Genomic DNA, 22,335 nt, shown 5'->3' with positions numbered 1-22,335 from the left:
CAGTTTAATCTGGAAACATTTTTATCATAACTATTGTTCTCATTTTGTATATTTAACAATACTTAACATCGATTATACTGGTTCAAATTCCTACATTGGTTGTTTCTATCCCTAACTCACAGTTTAGAACTATTTTGAAGCAGTAATGCTGGGTTTTTGTTTCATCTGCAAATGGTAAATTATGCCTTTAAACTGTATTAAAGCGACAGTAGGATTTGCATGAAATAGATTGTCAAAGGAAGGTACTTTTGTATGTCCTTCCATCAGTTTCCTTTACAGTATGAGGAAGAGGCGGCAGAACAGGAGCATTACCATGACAACTCAGGAGAAACTAGTGATGGAGGAGCCATTGACTCGAGCAGTCAGGAGCCAGCAGAGGATAATGGAACACATGAGGGTTTCCACCACCAGCTGTACACCAGGGAGGAGAACCAGCATGCCGACCTGGATGATGGTGTTACCGTGGAGACAGTGAAAGATGAGGAGGAACCAGTGAGCATAAGTGAAGATGACTTGATGACTCAGCTGAAAAAGAATTTGGAGCCGGCCATTGATGCCCTTAACCATTCTGTCTTCCTTCCTCTGTTTCAAATGGTGAGTAGATATTCAGAGATATTTTATCAGGTACTAAAGTTTAATTTTATTTCAACTTTTCTGGAGGAATTTTACCCCTTTGTCATGTAATGCTTCACAAAAGAAAAGAGGAAAATCCAAGATTTAATTGTACTCTTAATAACTTCAGTGGACAAAATGAAGGTCATACAGAATTGTCCTCATTTATGGTGGTTTCTTGGAGATAAATGTTCTTCTTGAAGTGTTTCCTGGAAAATAAGATATCAAAAGATATGTTTGAAGTGGCATCATCATTCTCATGCTGATGTGAAATGTCCGGCATTAGGCCAAAAAAAAAAAAATTGTTGCATTGGCGTAACATGAGATTTTCAAATAGGGTCGGTCGGGCGGATTTTTTTTTTTTTTTTTTTTTTTGCTACCTGCATTTTACGTGTAAAACTCGTGCTCAGCTCAGTAAACAGTTACAACTGCTGCACCGAATGTGCTGTGTTCATCTATTCTACAAATCATTTATGAGGCCGATATTACTGGAATTATACCCCTTCACAGAATTTAAAGATGTTGAAATCCCTATCCTGAATGTTTTCACTTCATATTTTACTATTTTGACTTAGATAAGATAGATGCAAATTGACCCATATGTACGATCTTTTTATCGCACACGGCGATCTCTATTACAGTCCCACATATACAGATTCGTGTAAGTTCTCCACACAAGAAACCTATGGCAAAACTGTGCACAATACATCGCAGTCTGAATGCTACGTATACACTGAATAAATCTTGTTAGAGTACGTGTCCGTGTTGGAAACAGATGACGTACTGATCAAGGAAGGCTTATGCGAGGCACCAGATCTCTCCCTCGTACATCCGATATCCCCAGAGCCGTTTCCACTTCCGGGTTTGTGCGATCGCGATCGCAATCAACAAGATATTTGATATCGATAGCAAAAAAAAATAATAAAAAAAACATGGGGTCGGCGGAATTTTTAGGGTCGGGCGGGTTACGCCAATGCAACAAATTTTTTTTTTTGGCCTTAGTTTATTGTGCGAAAGTAGTGGTGAAGACCCAGAACAATATGTTCATCAAAGTGTGCCAAAGTTCAATCTGTAATGACCTGTTACTGATTTTGATCTCGGCAGTTCCCAGTACAGTTCCAGCGCGCCATTCAGCAGCCAGACTTCCTTGGTATCCCCTGGATCTCCCTGTTTATCCTAGAGGTGTCCCTCCTCTCCTTCATCATGTGCCTCGTCTGCTGTATGGTATGATGATAAACATCTTATGTGTGTACCTTAGCTGTCTTTTGTCGAGAATAGTTGGGACCATAAATCTTTGATTTTCATGGAGTTTAATATCAATTTGTAGTTGTGTTCAAAAGTTACTGTCAAATGCTTGTATGGTGCTTTAGCGTAGCTGATATGAATTGCTCTTGAAATGATGTACTGAAGCAGCCGACCTTTCAATGACAAAAGCCTCTTATTAAGATTCCTCAATCTCTCAGGCAATACTTGAACATTTTGCTGGTACTTTTGTCAGTACGCATATTTGCCTTCATCATTGTCATGCATAATCACTGTATGAAGTAAATAGATGGGCAATTAAAGGAAGCTAGTCATCATATTTAGTTGAATATCCATAACACAACAGATTCGCGTCATTTTGTGCAGTTGTTTTTTTTTCTTCAAGGAATCACATAGGGTTCTACCAACATGTTATGTGCAGATTTATATACTTTATAGTAATGTGAAGTTAAGTTCCTTATTAAGAAAATCTTTTTCACTAATGAAGTCATTCAATTTCAATCTCTTGCAGGTGTGTGGATCAAGAAGACATAGAAGTAAGTGTAATGATTTCCCCTTTTTGAAATGTAAGAGAGGGTTCTTGGTGTTTATGCTTAATTTAACAAATACTGTGAATCTCTTTGAGGCACTGAATCAGTATGGAATGTTTGCATTCATATAAGATTTCAAAGATGCTAAATGTGTAGAGTATTTAAATGTTCAGCAGGAGTATCAGAAAACAAATCTAGGGTTGCATTATTGATTTACTTTTGCAGCACATTTATACAAAGATACTTTGTAATACTCGACATCAGTAGCATTGATTGCCAATGAGGTATGTTCTCAGTCTGAAGCTGTGGATGTACTTATCCGAGAAGTACATACAGTGTACATCCACAGTACAGAGTAGTAGTTCCCTGTAAAAGTACAGAGAAGTAGTTCCCTGTAAAAGTCATCCCTGTTTATTTATCAACATGGAGCTTAGTGTACAATGCTTACACCATGATAAGTTGCAGTTCCATTTAGTAATATCAATTGTGATATTGTATCTTTGTACCATCCACTGCAAAGCTAATGATCATGTGATGGATTAGTATTCTGTCTTTTTTTTTGTGATGAAAGTGCATTTGTTCAATGTTAAGACAAATCCCTGATGTGTTTTCCTTGAATAAATCCCATTCATCTCTAAGAAAATTAAATTCAATCCAGTGACTGTCTTTCACCTGTTCGCCAATCGTTTCTTTAGGGGTGGAAAGTATGTTGAAGAGGGAGGTGGACGTCCTGACTACCCAGAAGGCCGAGGTCATGGACGCCCTGGACATGACCAATGTGCAGTTCAAGAAGCAGAACCTTGAGTTCTTTGAGCTGAGGTCAGCTCAGGACCAGACTGGGCAGGACAAATCCAAGCTGGAGGTACACAAGTGTTTGCTTGATTTAATGTTTCTATTTCTCCATTAGAAAGAAGTACTCGGAGAGCACATACCTCTGCCAAGGTAGCCAATTTGTATATCAGAATATCGTCAGTATTCAGATCAAATTTTTTGGTGTGAGAGATCTTGTGCAGAGGTTGCTCTGTACATTTCAACAAGCATCCTGGACATTATTTTATGAGTCATGCAGTAAAATGTCAAAACTGACCCTTTCTCATAATGATAAAGAATTCTTAATGAAAATTTCTTGATCCAGCCATTGATCTGGATCATCACAGAAAATGAATAATTTGTTCTGTGGCCTATTTAGAAAACAAATGTACCACCTTACGAGTGGCTATGGTATTCTTAATTTTGATATTAGTGAGTTGAAGATGAAATTACATTCTTAAAAGTGTTGATCAGAAATAATGAAGTATATAAGTTGCCAGTCATTCTCATTTGTGGAAAATCTAAATATGTATGTTTTACATTTGATATTTTATATTGATATATCCACATTCTTTCAGAAAACCTGCAAAGAGCTAGAGCACATTACAAAGGAACAAAAAGAGGAGGTGGATAGACTCAAGTCATCTTTGAAGAAGAAGAGCACTGAGTATGATTCAAGTCAGCAAAAGGTAAAGTCAGTGGGAAACTTGAAGACTTGAAGTTTATAAACATCATCTTTAATATACTCTTGTGATGTTACATGTCTGCTTCATCACTGTAGGAGTGCTTGTGCATATTAATGTTAAAAGGTTACCCCTAATACTGCTCACGTAATTTGTATCGTACACTGTAGAATATGATGTTGCGAATCTGTAGTTTTAAATCTCTGCTGAGGTCATTACAGATATTTTCCTCGTTATACAGTCATCTTCCCAAGAAGTTCAGTCATAATCATATTATGCAGACTGCAGTTTCAATACTGAAAACACTTTACAGGATTGTATTTCATTTTCACTGTCTTGGCATTCCAAATTTATGTGTGAAAATGGATTTCCTGCCTTAAAGGTACATACGTTCTGAATGTCTTTTTCTTTTTATTGAATATGTTAATAGTATTGTCTTGATATCAACAAACCATAGATAAACATATTTAGTAGTCAGTAGTTTAGTAGTCAGTAGTCAGTAGTCAGTAGTTATGTATGTTGTTGATTATTTCAGGCTTTATTTTCATTTCCTCCTCAGATTAAGTCACTGGAAGGCCAGATGAAAAAATCCCAGAGCTCCATCAAAGATTTGAATGCCAAAGCGCGTGATGTAAGTGTCCAGAAGTTCTCATTCGGAATTGGTAAATTTCTCATTTGTTCCACAGTTTAACATGACAGGTTAAAGGCACAGACTGTCTACCAATGAGGGAATTTTACCTAACAGAACACAAAATGAACAGAACTTTTAACAAAAGAAAGCCATTTCAGGGGGGAAGTACATTCAAGTGTGATATTTGTGTGTTATTCATTTTGTTTGTTAGTTTTTTTTTTTTTGTTTTTTTTTTTTTCAGAGCACATTGCATAGATTCAGGACCAACGTGCATATTATAAATGCCATTGTATGCTGGTGGTGCAAAATGGTTTGCCTGAATTGGAGAACCAGTAAAGATCTCAGTATTGGCGTGTTACAAGTGTCTGGGTAGTCTTGTTGTGAGTGTCTTTTTGTGCTCAATGGCAATTTTGAAAAAAAAAAAGAAAGAGATTGACAATATGGATTGGTCTTCTCCATATGCAGCTTGAAGGAAAGGTGTACGAGGGAGAAGAGATACAATCACATCTCAAGCAGGAAGTCACATCACTAGAAGAACAAAACAGACAGCTGCATGACAGCAAGACTATGGTAAGACACCAGTCTCTCCACTTCTCATTCTGCAGAGACTCCAACTCTCCCGCTTTCGACTGGAGATCTCCCGCCGAAAGCCCATTTTTGCAAAATCTCCCGTTCTTCTGCTTGAGATTTGATTTCTCCCGCCCTGGCTCTGTGTCTCCCGCTCGAAATGATTTCTTACTGAGTGTCATCGTACGTTGAAAAATAAGCATGAGATGACACGAGAGAGAACATAAAACCCTAGAGCGGGACTCCAGCCGCCGAGGAACTTCGTGCTCTGTGCTCGTGATATACGCCTTGCGCACATCGAAGTTGGATCATGATCGATCTCCCGTTTGCTAGGGGTTTCAGGCGGGAGAATCTCCAGATCAGAAGGTGCTTGGGGTTGGAGTCTCTGCATTCTGGCTACCTTCCACTCTATTCTGGGTAATGTCAGTGCAGTATCAGCAAGACTGTGGTAAGACACCAGTCTGTCTGCTTCCTGTTCTATTCTGGGTAATATCAGAGCTTTTTATCCTGGCATTGATATTCACTGAAGAAACATACTGAATTATCTGTGACTGCATATCAAAATAGTGAAATGCTGTTAAGAATCTGGAGAGGGAAATAATATTTCCCATAACCAGAGCTGATTTTTTTTTAAATTGATGAATTGTCTTTCAAGCTTCTAGATTTGAAGTGTGATCATGTGGAAGATAAAATTATGTCTAGGTTATATTGCTTTGACTAAATAAACAAAATAGGCATTAAATATAAGATCAGTCAATCACTGCTGAGCTTGCATATGAAACAGTATATAGAAATGTTTGATAGTTGTATGTGTCAACAATCATGTTGATGTCAATTTGTAAACAGCCATTCTATTATTATTACTATTTTTACAGATTCAAGAGGAGCTTACAGGGCAGAATGAAAGGTAACTGACAATATTCTCTGTTTAAATGTACCAAATCATTGTTGTTGGTTTTTTTTTTTGTGCAGCATTGCTCTTTTCATTTGACATATTAAAGATTCTATTTCTGCAGATTGCAAGATTTGTATTACCTCTGCCAAGGGAGGAGGTTATGTTTTCATTACCATTTGTTTGTTTGTCTGTGTGCAAAATAACTCAAAAAGTTGTGTACGGATTTAGATGAAACATGCAGGAAAGGTTGAGAATGATACAAGGAACAAATGATTAAATTTCGGTAGTGATCCAAAATTTGTATGGATTTTATGAAGGATTTTCTGTATTTCGGCTGGTAGGGTTAATGAACTTGGGAGTTCAAGCTGCGCATTTTTTAGGTTTTCATATGTGCACTAAAGTGCATGCTGTAATTTCTGCTAGGGCGAGGCGCGCCGCGCAGCTGAGGGTTTATGACGTAACAAAGGCTTCTATATTGGGAGTATGACGTAACAAAGGCTTCTATATTGGGAGCTGCTTGGCGGAGGTCTGCGCTCTCAGAATGTTTTTCTAGTTATGCATGTGATGAAAATGAAATAGACTGAATGATATGGATGATGTTACATATATATAGAGTCTCATTTGTATTCATGTGATTCATTAATAATAGCATCATTTCCAAAATGACTTTCTATGTGGTTAGATTTTCGGAGTTAACGGAACAAATTGAGCTGCTGAACACAGAGAAGAAAGACATGAAAGAGTCCCTGGTCTTCAAAGATAATGAAATTGAGGTGGGTGTTGTACAAACTAGTCTTGCCCTGATCCCTCCATTGTACAGTAGAGTATTGACCTAGTCTGCCTAGTGTGGGGGATCAAGGAGTGCTTTAGAATTGTGGGTAATTTTAAATGTAGACAGAAAGTCTGCTTTTGTTGTAGTATGAAGTACGTTATAGTTATCTGCTGTAGCAGTTTCAGATTGTTTGATAGAAAATTGTTGTACCAGATAGGTGATCCTGTTTGCTTGAGACTGTCATTGTTTTTATTGCATTGTGGTGTTATGCCATGCTGATGTGCAGTCAGAGTCAATGTTACATGTACAAATGATTTCCTTTGAATTACCTCTTTGCAAGTTTTAAGAACTGTTACATCAAATTCAAGGTATCTGAAAGAGTAGCTTGATTTCAGAATTTGAATATGCATATGTGAAGAGATTACATTACCAATTTGCTCCATGATATCTTGGAAATAAAGTCTTTTTATTGTGCAAGTATGTAATAGTTTTTCACTTTGTTAATACATCTGTTTTTATATCAGGTTCTTAAAGATTGTCTACTACAACTGAAGGGGATTGAACATCTTCAAAATGAGGGTCCCGGTAAGCATTTTTTGTGTGCGAAGATTAAGCTGTTTTGTGACTTGATTGGGGATAAGATATATGGTATACCTGGAACAGAGCACATTGATTCAAATATTCCACCACATCCACCACAGAGTTGTTTTCATTGTTGTTACTTTCTTTTCTAATACACATGTTTGTTGATTTTTTTAAAGGTTATGGCTCCACATGTTACAGATCAGAACTAAATAGGAAAAAAGAACTAAACCTGCTGTAGCTCAGAATGACAGAATCTTGTAGGGGACATTAAGAACTGTTGTTATGTGCTACTGACCTGTGGTGTGTGGTATTACTGATATGGAAGGAATCCAAGATGATAAAATTGTTTGTGAAAGCACTTTATTGTTACTGCCCATGATGCTGAAGCATTTAAACTGATTCCTTCAATTTATATTTATTATGTGTGATCTTTTTTGTTTTCATTTGCATTTCAGAGGTTGACTCAGAAGCCAAAATCCAACAACTTATGGATGTAACAAGAGTAAGTGTTTTTTTTTCTCCACTTTTTACTTCTCTAACACAGCTAATAACTAACTTGTAAGGGTGAATCATGTTTGAAAACATTGTAATTGTGCACAACTCCGCTAGAAGAAAAGAAAGAAGAAAAGATGCCGAAGTTTGTTTTCTGCCTTTTGTTTTTGCACTGAAATTAATGTTCAAGTTATATGTGATATCCCAAATTTTGCTCAATTCTGTTCAAAATGATGAATTATTTGAATGATCAGAGTCTGTGTAATGCTCAATGTAGTAATAGGAATAATTATGATGGACTTTGCAAAACACCAATTCCACTTCAGTGGAATACTGTGATGTATGACAAAAAGGTTACACTGACTGCTGCAAACTGAACTGCGCATCCCTGGCTAGCACTGTGTGCTGAGGACAATAGTTGTCGAACACCTGTGGGATTCTACCCACCTTACAAATAAATTCCTATTCAAATCAACTCACCCTCTGACCGGAGGGGTATTTAATTAAGATATAAATCAGCTCCTTACGGTCATTAATTGGGCAAGGCAACCCATAAGGAGGATGATAGCAGCCATCTCATGGATCATCATCCTTGTTGTACTCCTTCTCTAGGTCAATGCCAAGCTCTCTCTGGTCCTCAAGGAGCGCGATGAGCTCCAGGACAAGCTGGACATGGAGGTGAAGTCAGTCCGGGAGCTGGAGACCAAGACGGGCTCCCTCAGGCAGGAGATTGAAGGGCTGCGCATGGAGCACAGCAAGGCCAAGAGTGACCACCTGGAGGCCCAGACTAAGATGGAGGTCCTGCAGGAGTACTTCAAGACCAAAGAGGTGGATCTTCAGAGGTGAGCAGAGACCACTTGACAGGATTAATTTCCCACTGGTGTTTATATACATTTCATCAAAACTGTTCAAATACAATCTACATGCAGTACTATCTATAGATGAAAACCCTTGTGACAAGGCATCAGAAGGAAATTAAGTGTCTTTGTCAAATGCATATCGCAAATGGGGGCGGGGTCCATAGGGAATACATTTTAATATCAGTGTAGATCATAGTACAGTTTTTTTGTGCCTGGAATTGTTAACAATTAATGTTGATATCCTGTAATGTGTGAGTGAGAGATCCTGGGCCCAATTCCATGGAAAAACTTAAGACAGTCACTTACGGAAGAAGGGCTACCATGGCAACAACTTGAAACCTCATAGCAGATTTACTAATTGCCATTGAAGTTTGGAGTACACTCGGTAAGGTACCATTATAGTAAGTTTGCAGTATTACTGGGTTCTGCTGCATCCTGAGAAATTTTATGCAAGGATTATCTCCAAATTATTTATCAAGCAGAATTGGACAAAATGTACAACCACTATTGATTCAAAGCAAACAAATAAGTTATGCACTGCTTCTTAGATATCAAATGTTGACTTTGCTACTGAAAACTCTCTGAGTAATTTACCAGATGTACCAGGAACTACTGTGTGAGTGTGTCTTATCATGTACAGTGTGATATTGCTAGAAAAGAATAGCAGATCCACTTTGATACATAATTGATTTGTACCAGACATCATACATTGGTGTTGAAATGTGGAATATTGACTAAATGAGTGTTGTTTGGTGGCTGTTCTTTGTGCAGGAAGCTTGGCCGAGAGGAGGCCCTGAAGCTGCAGAGTGAGGAACAGGTGACATCATTGAGTGAGAAGGCCATCAGTGCTGAGGTGGACCTCAACAACTACAGGTCAGTTGACGGTCAGTTGACCACTCTTTGGCCTTGTGCAAGCCATGCCAAATGATAATGATCCATACATTCGCTCATTCATTTACTTATGAGTTATGATGTATTATTTTAACTTATGAGTTATTTATTTACTCTCTTCTTCATGGATGTATATTCTTCTGAAGCAAGTGCAAAACATTGTTCTCAAGTAATGAGAATTTCACCTAGTTATTAGTCATCAATAAAATGTAGTTATCATATGAGTATAAGTTTGGATTCAGATGTGATCCATGTATTTTTCTTTTTAATGGCAGATTGGTGAATGATTCAAAAGGATAATGCTACTCATTTACAGGTCTTTACTTGGCTTAGAGCCTGACTCCATTAACATTAACTAGTTTTGACTTTGTATGTATCGTAGATAAACAAGAAGAAAGAATTTGTCTCCCTCTAACAAATGAAATTTGTTAGAGGGAACCTTCACCCCTCTACTTAATATTCTCTTGCATCAAGAAGAAAGAAATTAAACAATTGATAAAGGAAATTTCGTATTTGTTTTTTATTTTATTCTTTTTCTTGTAATGTTTGGATGTGATTGTAGATTGTGATTAACCTTCCTCAATATTTGACACATTTTGTTCTTTTACAGACAACAGATTGCTGATCTCAAAGCTGAATTGGATAAGTCCGAGAGAAATTACAGAACACAGGTATGTATTATGAACCGATATAAGGCAGGTCTCACTCGGGGGAAAAAAAAATGGACAGGTCAATTTTCATTAGAAATCACCATCTAGTAGAAGATGAGGTCATACTCAAATTCAGATTTCTATGTGTTCTCCAGCATCATCAAAGAAACGTAACATTTTTGTGATTGCTATACTTCATCTAATGATTTGTGTTTATTTTATTATTTATTGGTGATAAGTACTGTTTTCAGTTTTGAGTTCCATAAAAAGTTATTTCATTGTACAAGTTCATTAAATAGAAGTCGGATGAAGTGTTGAAGTCATGTCAATGTCCTGTAACCAAATTCATGTATGTTCTTCATTTGAGTATACCCATGAGAAATTCAATACATTTCAGTCCTTTTGTGTCACAGAAACATGAAATCTGTTGGATATATTATGTGAATAATTTAACTGCATTTTTACATTTTTCTACTTTCTCTGCAGGTTAATGCTCATGAAAAGAAGGCCCATGAACACTGGGTGAGTCAAGTTTCAAAGGAACTTATAAGACAGAACTTAATGTTATGAAGCACTGGACCTTATATCAGATACTGTAAAACCAGAAATTTTTGCATGCATTTGAAATTCGTGAATTTCATGAGAGCTAAGATTTGGAAATTAAAATGTATGTGAAAGTTCTTGTCTATTCTATATGCATTGACTGCTTGTCGCAGTTTGTGAAAATTTCTTGCTGTGATAATGGTCGTCGCCTCCAATTCACAAAAATTTCATGCCACAAATATTTCTTGCTTTACAGTAGTCCTTTTGTCAGTGGTGTTCGACACATACATGATTCACACCCTGAAATCACATTTGAGTAAACACATGATTATGTTGCTGCTGGTTAGCACCTTTCCGTTGTTAAATGATGGTGAAGCTGAGTAATGAGAAAATGAGTGCGAGTTTACGTTTGAATTTAGATGACAGAGTGTATGCAGGGCTTGACACTAACGGTGGCCCGGTGGCCCAGGGCCACCAAAAATGAAAGTCGGGCCTCCAAATTTCAAAAGAGGTCAAATTTGGTGGCCCGCCTCGGGCCACCAAAATTTTTGGAAAAGTGTGTCATTTAATTCATAACTTTTTTCGCCGGAAATTAGCAGTTCAATTTGTTTAAAGGATGGATGAAAAGGACTGAATGAGTGCCTGAGAGTGAGTGTTGCAGGTTTGTTGAGGTTTATTTATGAGTAGGTTCTAGATATGTCCAACTTCCAATTCTTACTATGATAAAACTTAGATATCTGACTCATTAAAAAACAGGACTTTTAATGTTTTTATTGTTCTTTTTTTTCGGGGCCACCAAATTTTTCTCTTGGGCCACCAAAAATTGAAATTGAGGATTTTGGTGGCCCCATCGGGCCACCAAACAAAAAAGTTAGTGTGGAGCCCTGGTGTATGGTATCAAAAACAAATGAAATGCAGAATTTATGGAAATGTATGAAATCTAGAGCATCAAATCTTGATACTACATTCACCATGTATATTGTTGTGTTTTGCACATTGTTTACAAGGTGAAAGAACTTGTTTGATTTCTGTTTTATGTCCACAAATGAGAAGTATGGAAATAAAATGAATTGAATTGAATTGAGTAATATAAATCTGCCCCCCCCCCAAAAAAAAAATGAAGTAATGCGTCAGCGATTTGCTAGTTGATTTAATGATTTGTGCTGTAATGTTGATGATAGTGATAATGATGAGATTGATGATGATGATGACAATTGTAATAATGAACAACTGAAAACTCCAACTCCACTTATTCAGATGCTAAAGATGCATAGAGAAATATGTATGCTTATCTTAACAAGGAAATTGGAATAAAGATAATTGACTGTTGGCTCTAGTAAACTGTGAGCATTCAGAAGGATAAAAAGTAACTTTTCCTTGAGGCAGATTGATATCAAATTTACTATACCCTCAGCAAGCCTCAGGTGTAGTAAAATTTGATATAAATCTGCCCTTGGGAAAGTTACTGTCTCTGCCTCTTCATGAACTCATAGTTTTTGCTAAACCCTTAAAAGTTATTATATATTTGAATACTAACTCATAAATTGCACACCTCTTAGCCATGGGAAGTATCATGTCTTAGCAACCTGTATATCTCATCCAAATCTGTGAATCTTTCTCTTTCCTGCGTCAGATGTCACTTAGAACCGCTGAGAGAGAGCTACAGGAATCCAAGAAAGAGGCGGCCACACTAAGACACAGGTATGACCAGAGAACCTCCCAACCCACAACCATGTACACTCTCTGTGGCACAATAGCAAACTGATGTTGAGTTCAGACCATTTTAAAATAGACTAAAAAAACAAAATACTGATTTTGCAGCATGCAATGTGAAACACAGGAATTTTACATTGGACCAGTCATTGATTGATATGCAGCTCTTTGTAGACAGGAAATGACATATTTTATCCATTGGTAACATGACTTCTCGTCTCTCCCTCTTAAAACTTTTTTCTCTCAAAAATCCCCCAGCCCCCCCCCCCCCCCCCCCCCAGTTGTTTTGTTGTCTATATGTAATGGCAAAGCCAAACCGAGCCTTATATCTTATCTTATAATCCTGATGAAAAAAAGCTTTGATAACTGTCTTACGGCCTAGGTTGACAGAGTTAGAAGGAAGGCGAGCCACATCAGAGAATGCCCCATTGGTGAAGCCCCAAGCAGCAGCACCATCCCCAATGCGTGAGTTAACTGAGTACTGCAAACTAGCAAGTAGTTAGGAGCATAAACAATAGAAGTATACCTCACTGATATCCAATCCAGTAATTGTCTATGTTCATGATTTCTTGTTAGACTTAATTAGGTTCTGTCATGTTAAGTCAAGTTTATATTTGCATTGTTGGAGTAACAAATATTAAGTGTTTTCTTTTCAGATGTTTTTCTCTCCTACTGATACGGCTTTTAAAAAGTTTTTAAAAAATATGGCAAATTGGGAATTCAATTAGTCTCTTTATAATGTGTAAGTAAACTGCAAAAGATATTTCTTCAGTGAAGTAAATTAGTCCATCTTGGTTTTCCTATTGCACCAAATTGATAATCATCCTCTTGTGTGTGTTTATTTGTGTGGCGTTTTCTGAAGAGAGAATTCAAATTGGAAACCTTGGAGAATATTGGACAGTGTGGGCATTGGTGTGTGCTGATTTAGATGAAAATATGCAGTCTGTGATCAGGATGCAGTATGGAAATGTAAATGATTGTAATATGGATTGATTGTTATATGAAATGCTCTGCAATGTTGTTAAACCCTACTTTTCTTTCTTTATTGACCACCAGGTGTAGTATCACCATCATTCAGACCAGGGTAAGTAGATTCTTTTTTAATTATTATTATTATTATTATTATTATTATCATTATTATTATTATCATTATTATTATTATCATTATTATTATTATTATTACTATATCACCATCATTCAGACCAGGGTAAGTAGATTCTTTTATTATTATATTTATTATCATTATTATCATTTTTATTATTGTCATTATTATTATTGTTGTTGTTGTTGTTGTTATTGTTATTATTATTATTTGGTAATTTGGTTCAGAGTTTGTAAGACTTTTTTTTTTTCAAAGTACTGGTAATTATTTTTCAGATGTGCCATGCTTTTGTGCTTTATTTATGATAACTCTTCAGACAAAATGGTTGAATTGTGCTTCTTCAAGGGTGCCTACAATTTGATTTAAATGTTTGTGTACTGCCCTACAAAGTAACTCAGACAGGGACTATTAACCCTTTGTTTGCCATGAGTACAGATTGGTACAGAAAACCCCATAGCATTGTACACACTGTCCAGAGTCACCAGCATAGAAAGGTTTAAATTATCCTTCTAAGAAACACCCATTTAACTTCATATGTGTTATTGCTCACATCTGACTAATTTCTTGGCACATTCATATGTCAACTTTGTGCAAGTGATTTACTGGTATTTGATTTGATTTTCTTTTGATATTTATCAACAGAATAATGAGAGTATTAGTTTGTTGATTGACTTCACTTTTGTCTTGAATACTAAAAAATGTATCAACAATGTTTTTCATATCCACAGGGAAAGAAATAATCGCTCAGGTAGAAGGGGTGAGTGTAATGGTTTTTCTTTAATTTTCTTTCCTTAGAAGATGAGCTCACAATCTTTGATAATACTGTATGTGCTGTATTGATACATACCTACGACATTTTCTCCCATGGTATCTTGGTTGCACTTCATGAATATGCATTTACACTGTGGCATAATGGATGAGAAGCTGACTCCCAGTTGGAGACCCGAGTTTGAATCCAGTCCAGTGCTTACGTCCTTGGACAAGATGTTTTTACCTACCATGTCTCTCTCAACCCAGTTGTTTAAATGGGTACCTGGCAACGCTGGGGTAATAATAATGGCAGGGCCCTCTGGTAGAACAGTGGCAACACTGAAGCCACTGTCGTGAATAAAGAAGGCTATACTGTTCATATTGTTTTTCATGTAGAAACATATACATGCTACAATTTTTAAACTTCAAATTTGGCCTTCAGGCATAATTATGTATATATAACTTGATCACTTTTGATTTTCTATTTTTTGCTGGAGGGACGAAGAAGTAACAATTTTTTCTGATGATTTATTACATTTTAACAAGTACAGTATGGTTGAAGGGATGTGTGAAATTTGCTGATAATACTTGTGTAATGTGTTTATGTTTCACAGGTCCAAGTCGCAATAGTATCATAGAAGCAGATTCACCATCGCCGCCTCTAATAGATCAAAGACACCGTGACTCTCCTGCCTCAATGCTCCCTCCTCCGATGCAGCGTGATATTGGCCCGTCACCATATGGCAGGGAACCCATGCTGCCTCACCCAGACTTTGGGCCCCCAGGCCCCTATGACGATCCCTATGGCCCTCCACATGGCCCGCCTCCCATGCATGGTCCCCCACCTGGAGATTTCCCGCCCGATTTCCCACCCCATCCTGATGATATGGACTTTGGCCCTCCTGGGCCACCACATCCAGATTTTGGGCCCATGGCCAGGTTCCCTCCACCGGGCAGGGGAGAGTTTGATCCCCATGGTCCACCACCTCCAATGGATCCAGACTTTGGTCCTAGGTTTGGTCCCCCTCCACCTCATGGTATGGACCCTAGGGGCCCTCCCATGCGTGGACCAGGGCCCCTCCCAGGAGAGGGTCCACCTCCACTATTTGATAGAAGAGGTCCCCCACCCCCAGGTAATCTTTAGTCTTTTCTCTCTTGTAATATGGTCTGATAAGTAGCTATTTCTATCCACCTGTGAAACCATGCCTCCTTCATACTTCACACAACTTTTTTTTTTCATATATTTCAGCTGCAGTAATTTTTGCTTGACCACGATCTTTTTTGTCTCAAGCTCTTAGGAATTATACAGCTCAATAAGTCTTGGCTCTCTGCTCTGACTCTTTGTGATGTCATTATCCAGTTGTTTCTCCCCTCAGCAGACAGTTGTAATTGCCTTTTGTCCTTTCTATATAAAGAAAAAAAACACAACTGCATATGTTTAACATAAAAAAATAGATACATTAATCACAGCATTTGGCATTGTATGTGTTTCATATCTCTGTTCATTCAGGACATTTTTCTCTGCAAACATATCAGTAACTTATTAATGGTATCAATTCACTCAAAGTTGCAAATACAGCAAAGAAAGCAATACATGTCTACGGGTTTGCAAATATTTGTTGTGTATCATGTTGTGGGCAACTTGATTGAAAAATACAAGTTCATCTCAATTCCATGCCTACCAACAAATTGACCACGTAATGACTGACAGTGTATATGTTCGTTGTAAGCTATGCAGTAAAGCCATGCACTACAATAGGTATGTTTGTGATCCATGTATTTTTGTTAGGAAATTTACTTCACAGTTTGATTATTGAATTTTGTTTCTGGGAAAGAAAAAAAAAAGTTCATGTGTTTTTCCACTTTGTCTGTGAGTCCAGAGTTTCATTTGTTTTTTTTTTTGTTTTTGTTTTTATTCTTGTAAATGTTTTGTGTAGGTATGAGACCAGGAAGTAGAGCTGGTCAGTATGGTGCTCCAGAGGGTCCCATGGGAGGTCCAAGGACGTCATCTCCAATGGTACCTGATGGTCCACAGGTAACTTTGTTCTCATCAGATTAACTTTTTTTTGTTTTTTTGTTACACGTTCGCTTAAATTTTATTCCATTTTGAAATCATTGGATAGATCACTGAGAACGACCACGTTTTCATGCGTGAGATTTCACAGGAGATAAAAGTTTTTTCACACTGCACTTGCAAACATTATGTTTGTAACTTTTAACAAGTTCCTGCTGTCCAGCCATACGCAAAATATGACAATCCAGGGTTACACACTAACCCATTTTTTTATTCTGGTCCGACCTGTCTGTCAGAACAGTAGGTACCCAGTTTTTCCAGGTTTTATTGGTTCATTCCTGAAATAGTTACTGGTCCGACAGTAATTTTTCCTGGTCAGAGACCGTCGGACCAGTGCCAATGTGCAGCATTGCTTAACCTATCACCAAGGAAGATGAATATGAAGATGAGCAAACTTGATGATTCAGCTCTATGCTCCCCATCGTGCCACTAGCATTGTTCTGAAATGTTTCACTTGTTGTCACAACATTTGTGCCACATCTTTAATCTCTTTGACTGTTCTGCAGGGCATGAATCCGAGAGGTCCCCCGCCGAGACAGCCCCCCAATATGCAGACATAGTGAGGATGAGACAAGGGGGAAGGGAAAGTTCTGACTACCAGTGCTGGAGAAACAACCTCCTGGCTTAATCGGATGTCTCAGTAGAGCAGGACTCATGGATCAAACTGAGATGTCATGGATAGAATCACCACAAATGTGATTGAAAAATAAAATCACATGCTACTGCTAGAGGCAGCTGACCAATGGCGTTCAGCTGTCTCTAGCGGTGATTGTTGAGCTCTTTTATATGTCGTTTGATATTTAAATCGTACTGCTTTGTAAAAAATTAAAATCACAACAGCTACGTACTTTATTGAAAATGAGGGTATTGACAAGGTTTTGTGCCTGAGTCATGATGTTAATGATGGTGTAATGGGAGGATGCAAAAAAAAATATATGTAAAAAAAAAAAATCAATAGATTTGTTATGAATGGCTGACCATTCATAGTGATCACCTCATGGAATAGTGTCAGGCTTTACGATAGGCTCATTGAGAGGCACAGAAAACAATGTTATGTTAACTAAATTGATATTACAGCCGTGAACAGTATTTCGCTCCTGTCATAGTGTAGATACATTTTCTAGAGACTAGAGATTGGACCTACAGAGCACAGGTTACCCCTAAAGAGACCGCTGGCAAACTCAAACCAAGTCTCTGAATTTGAATCAGAGTTCTTGACTGATAGGTAATGCAATGGGTCTCTTTGCCGTAGTTTTGACATAGCAAGTGTAACACCATGTGCAATCTGCCAAGATCCAGGCATCAGTGGTATGAAACCATGGCTAGGCTGTGTTTACAGTGTGCATCAAGCGCCAGGTACCTTATTTCTGGTCGCCGTAGTAATGAGTTTCAGATTGGAGAGTCATTCTCCACTCATGAGTAACCTTCTCTCTCATGTCTGCATGGTGAAAGAAGGATTCATGGTGCCATTCTTACTACTTTTGGCTTGGGAATACGAATAAGTCTTGCACCTTGGTACAAACCATGCATCATAGCCATAAATACTGAATGAGTTTCTTAGCAACTAATGTGAGAGCTTTGCAAGTCTGTGAGTAAGACTACTGGTGTTCACCCACTCTCCCTCCCAGGGGTACGGTCCACTGCTTTGACGTAGCGCAGCTTATGATAACTGTTTTCGCTGACCTGTGTATCCTAGTCAAGCATGTGTACGAAATATGTTGGTCATTTATGTTTTTTATATCAATTCTTCCTTAAAAATCACTGCATTTGTAAATTTTTAGTTGTACAATGTCATGATTGTCAGCACAAGTTTTGCAGTGAAGTTATTACTGCCTTCTATCGAAGTTTGTTAATTTAGTAAATGCCAGTGATTTGTTTTTTGTTCTTTTCCCAGTTTATTGTCACAAATCATATGTTTTTATGTTTTCTTGTTTAATTTGCCAAAATATGAGTTGTCAGCCATTCTTAATCAATGTACACTGTTTTTGGTGTGTATGCTTCACTTTTCAAATGTGCAATGAAAGTATCCAGTATGGTAATATGATACAAATAGGAAAGTTAGCAATTACTTCTTCCTGGTGGTAACAAATGTGTAGCCTCTCTCCAGTGTAAGTCCTTTTAATTTGTCCAATTGTGTGTCTAGTCTTTGTTGACACTTGTGCTGAAATTTATGAGGGGTAATAACAGTATCCAAGAGTGACCTTGAGGAAAAAAACACACAAACAAACAAACAAACAAACAAACACCACACCAGACATTGTTTCCCTGTGCCTTTCTGGGCCATTTATTGTTCATGTTATATTCTTACTTTCAAAGACTTGGTGGTTTTTTTTTCTTTCAAAGACTTGTTTGGTTTTTTTTGCAGATTTTGTGATGTGTTGGGCAGTTTGTTTCAAGCAATGACACTGACATTGGCAGCGTAGACACGTTGTGAAGAGATTTTCCCATTTCGAGTATTGTGACATCACATTTTCTGACTTTTTGATTGACTTCTTGCACATTCTTGCCAGAATGTGAACTTTAATCAGTGATTGTTCATGTTACGTAAAGACATGACTCCAAAGATCAAAGATTGTAAGTACCTCTATGTCACATCGGGTCAGAGAGTTCATTTTTGAATTATATGTGCAGCTGAGGTCAGTAAGGACATTTTTTTTTTTCCACAGTAGTTTACTTCATATTATGACCTGACTGCATCATTTGCCTCATGTGTCTGTATTACATATGAAGGAGACATAAAAGTTAAAGGTTTGGTCCTATGGTAACAACCTGGCACAGCATTGTGCCATAAGAGAAGAAGAAGAATTTTAAAGTTTGCGCTAGTTGATATCACTGTATGAACCTTGATTTGAAATTATGAATGTTGATTTGCTTTTTCATTGTTTTTAGCTACTTTGTACTGTTAACATGTGAACTTCATACTTCATGTGATGTTCACATGTGAGCACCCAACTTTACTGCCTACATAACATCAAAGGCTAGAATTGTACTAATTTTTTCTCTCGTAAGTCAGTGTTTTGTTACTGAAATGTCAGGATTAGTTCCTTTACACTCAAGCTCAGTAGTTGTTTTCTCCTGAAAGATTGTGTGTAGCGTTTGTTTTCAGGTGTATATTTTTAAATAAAAGTCATATCTTCCTTTCTTTGCCTGGTCTGCAGCCTGTGCTCTCTGGTTCACATAAAACAGATAGAGCATAGTGAGCTCCACGCCTAGGTATAGTAAAGTCTGCTCACCAAGTCATGTGTCATGCTTCATGCAGGATGGTAAAGATGTTAATATCAGTAGTCTATGATTCAATATGGCAGCCATCCACTTAGATTTTTACTGCACGAAATGGAATTTTTGCTATCTTTTTCCAAATGGTCTCATTGTAAAAGATGTTTTGATAGAAGTCAACTCTTACATTGTTTGTTCAAACAAAACAATGTTAGATTCCTCATGTTCTCTTGACTTAGAGTTCACCATTAAATTGGTCAGGGGTATGGCCCGTGGCATTATTCAGAGATTCTAGTTTTCGTTTGTTTTGTTTGTTCAGATCATATTTACTCTCTTGTTTGTTTATGTTTTGTATTTTCTATATGTGGTTACTCTGGACTGCATCTCGATATCTGTTGCAATTTTTAAGGGAGGTGCCAAAAGCAGAATTAGAAAGAAATTATCATTCATATCTGATTTGAATGGTAGACTGCTGTAATGGTGGAAGTTTTTGCAGTGTGGAATTTTTTGGGCACTTCACGTGATTAGAAACCAGAGCGAAAATAAAAGCACTCAAATATTTTTGCTAGTCGTAAATTACAAATTTCATGTCTTGATTACATGGGATTAAAAACGTGAAAAATTACTTGCACAAAAATTTCCACTTTTACATCAGTAGCCTACATGTAATGGGGGCAAAGTGGTATTGTGCATGACAGATGTGAATGAAGAGGCAAATTGAATGGAAAATGACAGCTACATCTGCTGGGAATTTAAGAACTCTTATGTATGTGTTATGTGAGAGACTGATTCACTAATGGATTGATTGATTACTAAAGAGACACATTGATCAGTTATTGATTGATCGATGGATGGATGGATGGATTTTTTTTTAAATGTGTGTAAACAGAGTGGTAGCTGTTGATTGTCAATGAACCAATAAGTTTTGACTCCAGCTAGATCATTATGTGTTGCACATATAACCATTGCTTTGAGAGGTCACAAGAATTATAACAATTTGTTGGCTTTGGAACTGCTCATTCATTCATTTGCAGCACTTTATATGTGTAAACAGAGGAATGTAATGAGAAATTGAAGGCAGATACCATTAATTTATTCCAGCATCATTAGATTTTTTTTCCCCATATACTGTAAAAATGGATACAGTATTTTCGCGCTGAGCTGGGTAAGATGAATTTCGCGTGTTTTTAATTCTGCGGAATCAGGACATTAACTATTGGAACATATGGCGTACAAAAATATTCGCATGCTTTTGTTTTTGCACTAGCTTCTGGTTGCACGAAATGCGCGAAAAATTTCCACACTTCGAAAATTTCCACTTCTACTGTTATGTTGCATTTATATGTTTATTTTCATACATTTCTGGCTGAAGTATAGGTGGCAGTACTTGTACAATTTGTTGATAATGATTGAAGGGGGGAAAAAAAGAAAAATTGTTTACTCTGAGAAGCAGAGATGATTTCATGAGCTTGAGGGAATCCTCATGATAATGCTAAGATGTGAGCCGCTGTACACACATGAAAATATAATTATTAAACCTGAGTTAACCTATGGTATCGTTCATTATGCAATGTTTAACACATCAAGTCACATAAACAGTACTTCTATGGTTTGATGGATGGATGATGGATATAGTTTTTATTTTTTTTTTTATATTGCATGGTCAGAACTCACTTATTCAATCAATCACAATGGTTTTTTTTTTTCTCTTTTTGCTATATCACAATGTTCTCGATCATACTCGGTATCTTATTCAACTTTTCTGTTCTGTATCAACGCACCTAGAAACAACCCGTATAAGGTGCTACACGTACATCAATATTTATTCTAATTAATGATAATAATAATAATAATAATAATAATAATAATAATAATAATAATAATAATAATAATAATGATATTATTATTATTATTATTATTATTATTATTATTATTATTATTATTATTATTGTTATTATCATTATTATTATTATTATTATTATTATTATTATTATTATAATTATCATTATTATTATTATTATAATTATTATAATTATCATTATTATTATGATTATTATTATTATTATTTTATCATTATCATCAGTACTAGTGGTAGTAGTACATGTCTGGTATTATTAGCATTGTTATCATGTTATAGGATTTGTAGCATTCATTCTTAGTGTTTTGTAAGGTAAAATAAAAAATGAAGCAAAAACATTCATTTTAGAGGTGGAAGCTCCCCCCCCCCCCCTTCCATATTTTCTCTGACTGCATTGCAACCACTGAGAAGTTTGGATTCTTGCCTTATGATTCCTTTTTTTTCACTGAAGTTTTGCACACATTTTGATACCATGTTTGCCCAAATCAGATATACCTATGGGGTATTACATGTCAGCCAATAAGTGTGTACATATCATTAAAATTACTCTTTACCACATACATTTGTGTATGCCTACAATTACAAATTGTCAGTCAACAGTGGATTGCATTTCTTTATGGATCTTGCACAGAAATGAATGTTGAACTTGTTTCATACTTCATTTTGGTTTGTGTAGAAACAAAGTTTGGAAAGAATAAAATGTATGAAAAGTAGAAGACAATCAAAAAAAAGACATAAGAAAAATAGACAATACAAAGTAAAACATAAAGGTAACAGGTCTTTTGTTTAGAGAGGGAAAACTGAGTTTCTATAAGCAGAAATGATTGACATAGGGAGT

The 22,335-nt window shown here is 36.8% G+C and overlaps 2 protein-coding genes across 2 annotated transcripts in view; both read left to right on the top strand.

The window, feature by feature from the left end:
- Window positions 1-10,349, top strand: part of LOC139718049 (uncharacterized) — a 34,012-nt gene extending 23,663 nt beyond the window's left edge. Inside the window, exons 7-20 of the mRNA XM_071629538.1 lie at window positions 268-594; window positions 1,717-1,836; window positions 2,387-2,411; window positions 3,101-3,267; window positions 3,794-3,904; window positions 4,458-4,529; window positions 4,995-5,099; window positions 5,972-6,003; window positions 6,674-6,764; window positions 7,288-7,348; window positions 7,804-7,850; window positions 8,453-8,682; window positions 9,472-9,573; window positions 10,202-10,349. Coding sequence (XP_071485639.1) covers window positions 268-594; window positions 1,717-1,836; window positions 2,387-2,411; window positions 3,101-3,267; window positions 3,794-3,904; window positions 4,458-4,529; window positions 4,995-5,099; window positions 5,972-6,003; window positions 6,674-6,764; window positions 7,288-7,348; window positions 7,804-7,850; window positions 8,453-8,682; window positions 9,472-9,573; window positions 10,202-10,349 — 1,638 coding nt within the window. The remainder of the gene's footprint in view (window positions 1-267; window positions 595-1,716; window positions 1,837-2,386; window positions 2,412-3,100; window positions 3,268-3,793; window positions 3,905-4,457; window positions 4,530-4,994; window positions 5,100-5,971; window positions 6,004-6,673; window positions 6,765-7,287; window positions 7,349-7,803; window positions 7,851-8,452; window positions 8,683-9,471; window positions 9,574-10,201) is intronic.
- A 381-nt stretch (window positions 10,350-10,730) lies between these two features.
- LOC139718067 (uncharacterized) lies at window positions 10,731-20,495 on the top strand. The gene is made up of 8 exons (XM_071629564.1): window positions 10,731-10,763; window positions 12,418-12,485; window positions 12,880-12,962; window positions 13,554-13,581; window positions 14,328-14,356; window positions 14,964-15,482; window positions 16,287-16,384; window positions 16,930-20,495. The coding sequence occupies exons 2-8, from the start codon at window positions 12,418-12,420 to the stop codon at window positions 16,981-16,983; spliced, it is 879 nt and encodes a 292-aa protein (XP_071485665.1). The 5' UTR covers window positions 10,731-10,763; the 3' UTR covers window positions 16,984-20,495.
- The last annotated feature ends 1,840 nt before the right edge of the window (window positions 20,496-22,335 follow it).

Source organism: Diadema antillarum, unplaced genomic scaffold, assembly GCF_040938485.1.
Source record: "Diadema antillarum isolate AM-2024a unplaced genomic scaffold, OU_Dant_1.0 scf00000087, whole genome shotgun sequence".
Taxonomy (NCBI): domain Eukaryota; kingdom Metazoa; phylum Echinodermata; class Echinoidea; order Diadematoida; family Diadematidae; genus Diadema; species Diadema antillarum.
The sequence above is the reverse complement of the archived record's forward strand: the minus strand, read 5'-3'. Positions and strand labels throughout refer to the sequence as shown.